This window comes from Cariama cristata, unplaced genomic scaffold (assembly GCF_000690535.1).
Source record: "Cariama cristata isolate BGI_N322 unplaced genomic scaffold, ASM69053v1 scaffold3016, whole genome shotgun sequence".
Taxonomy (NCBI): Eukaryota; Metazoa; Chordata; class Aves; order Cariamiformes; family Cariamidae; genus Cariama; species Cariama cristata.
Window position 1 is genome coordinate 1,730 of NW_009620205.1, and position 5,300 is coordinate 7,029.

General features: G+C 58.2%; 1 protein-coding gene across 1 annotated transcript in view; it reads right to left on the minus strand.

Annotated features, from left to right (window-relative positions):
• Positions 1 to 869: 869 nt before the first annotated feature.
• Positions 870 to 5,300, minus strand: part of LOC104162718 (netrin-3) — a 24,163-nt gene continuing 19,732 nt past the window's right edge. The window contains exons 8-9 of the mRNA XM_009701523.1: positions 1,463 to 1,537; positions 870 to 1,198 (exon numbers count right to left, since the gene is read on the minus strand). Coding sequence (XP_009699825.1) covers positions 870 to 1,198; positions 1,463 to 1,537 — 404 coding nt within the window. The remainder of the gene's footprint in view (positions 1,199 to 1,462; positions 1,538 to 5,300) is intronic.

Genomic DNA, 5,300 nt, shown 5'->3' on the forward strand with positions numbered 1-5,300 from the left:
GAGAGGAAAATGGGTGTCCCCAGGTCTTTCCTGCTGGGTTGCCTGGACTATGCACCAGGATAGGTAACCATCAGGGGGTTGCAAAGTCTGTCCCTTTCTGCCTGGTGGGCACAGCACTGCCTGGTAGTGACCACCAACCCACTGCCAGGGCCTGACTCCTCCCCACGGCACAGCAGCATCACATGGGTCCTGCCCCAGGCAGCAGCCCTGGTCCGTGTAAACCCGAGGTCACCAGAGAATGAGGCATTGCAAAAGTTCATTTGTTCTTCCTGGTGGAGCTCCTGGGGCTGTTCCCTCTGCAACGTTAGATGGTTTCCACTCAGCCTGCCCATACGCACATTGGGATGAAGGACAGAAGACTCTGCTCTCCTGTCCTTACTGGGCAAGGAGAATGGCAGCAAGAGGTCTGACAGCAGCATGTTTTCAGAGAGCGAAGAAGAGGCAGGCCCTGGACACTGGAGAAGGGAGAGCTGTCAGCTCAGATGGCAACACTGGGCATAAGAAGGCTTTGTCAAAGGGAAAAGAAAAGCCTAGAAAATGAGTGCTACGAACAGCATGCCCGGAGCAGGACACCAATCCCCTTCAAGATCCTTCAGGCGACAGGCACCCACAGGATCTTGCTCCGCTTTGCTCCTCATTAAAGGTTTGTCATTACTGCGTTGTTTTTAATACACACTTAGAGAAAAAGACCCACACGCACACCCACGCGTGCACACGCATACACAAAGGGAAACCATTGCCAAAATATACACTATAGACAGAAGAGTCCGTTCACACTATATATATGTACAGAGTCTCTGGGTGCAGTCTGGCAGCGCACAGCCAGGCTGGGGCTGAGCACGGGATGGGACGGGACAGGTAGAAACCCCTCAGGGCTTCACGCACTTCCCCTTCTTCTCCCGCCGCTGCAGTTTCCGAAGGCGGCGTGTCCAGGCATCCCGCCACTGGATGACCAGGCTGTTCTTGTCGGCCATCAGTCCCGGCCGGTCGGTGGAGTTTTCGCTGATCCCCATGACCAAGTATTTCTTGCTGATCTGGATCTTGGGGCACTTGCAGGACAGGTCTTTCAGGTGGATCCACAAGAAATTGTCGCCGCGCTTGACCCGCTCGTCGCGGCACTTGTAGACAGAGAGGATGTTGATGGTGAACTTAGCCCAGTTGGCCACTGTCTCCATTTCCAAGATGTTCACCTGGACCACTGAGGGAAAGGAGAGGGAGGCATGGTGATGGGGGATGCTTTACCTTGCTCCCCAGAGGAAGCTTTAGTGACAAGAACTGCCCATCTCCAGCAACCCCACCTGCCTCATCCACCATACTTTTAAGGAAGGCTTTTGTGGGGACCCCTGTCCACGTTGGGTGCTCCCCATTCCCTGGGACATCTGCATCTCCCCCACTCATGGCCGGCCCTTGGCTGCCTCTGCGGCAAAGCCCAGCGTGGCCCAGGGAGGGAGGAGATCCTTACCGTAGTCCTTCTTGCAGTACTTCTTCATGTTAATCTTGTAGTTTCCCTTGGCTGGCTTGCAGTAGGAGTCACAGTCTGTGGAGGAAGAACAGAAGGTTGAGCATTGAGGGGCTTGAAGCATGTGTGGTCCTGTCCCATTGCAAGGGAAGAGGGAACAGGGCTGACGGGACAGCAGCAAGACCCAGCCTGGCAGAGGGTGGTGGGTACTCCACATCCCAGCACCTTTCAGAAGGCTGGGGGGCTACTGGGGATGGGGGTCCAGCGAGTCCAGCTGTGCCTCTGGTGGCTCACAGGGGCTGGGGGCTCAAATCCCAGCACCAACACTGACACCACATCATCTGGGAAGACAAATGAAGTGGGTTTGGGCCCATCAAGCAGGCTGTGCCACCTCCTGTGCCGATGGTGATGATGTTCTGCAGGATAAATGAGCACAGGGGCGGTGGAGGGAGCCTGGGGACTCTGCTCTGGGATTGAGGAGGGGATGGGTGGGAGAAATGCAGCCAAGGTGCTGGTGGCCACCATGGAGAGCAGGCAGGGGCCGTGGCCAAGGAGAGTCAACCAGCAAAGCTGTGGCCTTGCAAACCTGGGCGACATGGGGAAGCGAGGACTCAGCGCCAACCCCACCATCGGCCCACAGCGAGGAGACCCAAAGGGAGGTCTGACCCCACACCAAGGGGGTCGTGATCCTCAGGGGTGACTCAGCCCTCAAGGGCCAAGGTGGTGGGAAGGGTCCTCATGGGGCAGCCCCTCCAGAGACCTATACCTCATTGGTGTCCCAAAAGAGGGGAAGGAGACTCAGGCCAGAGGAAGCAGGTGGGTGAGGGAAGCAGCTCTGCTCTGCCAGGTCGCTCCTGCTGCCCAAGCATCCCCTGTTCAGGCTGCTCCAGAACGGCTGGGGAGGCCACCACGCTGTCCCCCACCTAATGCAGCATCCCTCCCTGCTGTCCCCCAGCTCCAGGCAAGGCTCAGGTCCTCAAGGAAGCTTTTTTTCTGTGCATTTCTAAAGACCCCAGATTTGCATCTCAAGCAGAGGGAGGGCAGGGAATGCCTCTTTCCTTCTCCTTAAAGGCTTTGATCCCAACAATTGCCTGAAGCAGCCCTGATCGCCTCCTTTCTTTCCCCCTGCCATCTTCCTTTGAACATCTCAATTTGTCTCTTTCCAAATGGCATGTTTTTTTCTAAGACCATCTTTCTTCTTTTCTCTCCCTCTCCCAGATTCTCTCTCTGGCTTGGCCCCACATCCCGGGACAGAGCCAGCAATCCCTGAAGTTGTCTTTGTTCACGGGTTGCCACAGCAATCACTGGGGATGGAGGCAAGGGTCTGGGCGAAGATGGGGGAATAACAGCACCCTGTGCCAAGGGGAGAAGGAGAAAAGAGGAAAGAAAGAAGCCCAGGAGCACAAACTCACCCTGGGCTCTGCTGCTCTCCTTTCTGCCCAGCTCCTTTTTATCTGGGACTTAGTGCCGCCTGTTCCAAATTTGTCATCGATAGAAGTGGCGCAGCACGAAGCTAATTCTTGGCAGAGGGGGGTGAGCTCTGATTCTCGGCTCAGTCCCCCTGTGCTGCCCCTCCGCCCCTCTGCCTGGACTGGTAGAGCTGTCCCGGCCCCGCTGCATCCCCTGGGACAGCAGTGGTGGCTGCGGAGGGGGTGCAGGGCCCCCCTGTGTGGGGTGGGTGCTGAGCACACTGAGGCGTTTGGCTGTGGCACTGAAGGTTCCCCTCCATCCGCTGCATCCCTGGGATGTGCTACAGCCCCATCCTGGACGTGGCTGTATCCCCCGGGATATGCTATAGTCCCGTCCCAGACATCGCTGCACCCCTGGGATGAGCTACAGCCCCGTCCTGGACCCCGCTGCTTCCCTGGGATGTGCTACAGCCCCATCCCAGACACCACTGCATCCCCTGGGACAGGCTACAGGCCTGTCCCTGACACACTGCTCCATCCTTTCGTGCTACATGAAAGGGGCTCTAAAAAGGAGATCCTGTTTTATTTTGGGGAGCACCTGGCAGGATGGGTGACGTTTTCCTCCCCAAGGAGAGTGGAGCAGGCTGTCGTGTGCCCAAGCAACCACCCTGGCATGGAGGGGCTACCAGGCACTTTTTGGGAATGGGTGCAGGGTGTGCCCCTCCATGCCCACTGAAGGGTCCAGCCCGGGTCCCAGCCCTGTGCAAGCCTTCGGTGAAGATACAGGATGGTATGGGTTTGCGGTGTCCTCACTGCTGGAGCCAGGGCCAGGAGCCGTGCCACCAGTTTGCGTGCAGCAGTTTGCCAGCACCATGCCATGCAGGGCCAGGCAGCAAAAGGAGGCAGGCGAGGGGCGCAGAAACCATCCTGCAGTCGGCATCGGTCGCGGCTCCACCGAGGGCCTGCCCACAGACACTGGATGCCGTAGTGGAGGAGAGCGGCACGAACCAGGGTGCCTGGCAGGAGGATGGCCAGGGTGGCTGCCGCACGGTGCCGAGGCCGCACCAATGCTGAGCCCATGGGTGGCAGGGTGATGGGTGGTGGGACTGGGCTGCGGGGCAGCCTTGGCCAACCTGCCATCCCCCTCGCTTGGAGATGGGGAAGAAAGAAAAGTAAGAAAAGCAGAAAGAAAACCAGTAACTGCCCTGGGCTCCTGCTCCTGATGAACATCATAAAACTGTGATTCCAAAGAGTCAGAAAATAGTGTTGGGAATTAACACTTTGGGATTAGTTTGGGGATTTTTTTTAACCTCAGCTTTGTGCCAAGGAACATTCCTCAAATGTAAAATAAATTTCTGCTCAATTTATGTCAGAAACTTGGGAAGAAAAAAAAAATGACCAAGTAACTCAAAGCGTTTACCTTCCTTGCCTTTGAGCACATGGCCTCCATTGCCATGCGTGGGGCAGGTGTGGGTGCTGTGGCCGGGGAAGTGGCCAGGCGAGGGTGCCAGGGCTGCTGCCCAGCTCAGTTGGCACCTGGGAGGGTGGCTGGGTCCTGCCTGCACCTCCACAAACCTCCTCTCCCTGAGCACCGAGTCCTGTCCCCGCAGGGTCACCCCACAGCAGGGCTCTACTCAGGGTCTCAGCCCCCCATGCCTCACCAGGACCTGGCTATGGACCGTGGCCCCATCCTCCCGTGCCTGCCAGGATGCTGTGTGCTGGGTGGTGGCTTTTCCCGCAAGCAGACCCCAGGGAGCCTGGCCGTGGCTCTGCCCACCCTGCCAGGCAGCACGCTCTTTGTCCGCCCCACAAAACCATCAGGAGAAGCTGGATGGCCATCAGAGCAGCCGCTACAGGGGTCCCTCTCCCCTAGCAGCTCCTGGAGCATCCCCCACCTTCCCAACTCCCTTTTAAACTTCCCAGACATGGTGCTACACGTGCTGCAGGGTAGTGGAAAGAAGACCAAGTTAACCTCTGCCTGCAGCCGCCCTCCTGCTCACCCCTCCTGCCGTGTCTGTGCAGCCTGCTGGGGCAGCCGAGCCCTGTGGAGGGGCTGGGGGATGGCAGAGACCTGTCACAGTCCGAGGCTGTGAAAGTGCACCCCCAAACCCTGAGATAACGCTGCATCCCCGGGACATGCTACAAAACCGACACTGATGCATCCCTGCGATACACCACAGCCCCGTCCTGGACACTGCTCGGTCCTGTTTGTGTCCCAGGGGAGCTCTTGGCCCACCTTGCCCTGTTACAGCCCCAGTCCAGGCAGTCTCAGCTTCCCCCCTTGGCCATCTCTCACCAGTGCCACCATAAAGCTCCCCTGGACCGATGGGGAGACCTGCATTGGTGGCAGAGCCGGCAGATGCTGGCGAGGGATGGGACCCTTCACAGGGACGGCTGCCATGGACGTGCATCCACCGAAATGCTGGCCGCTG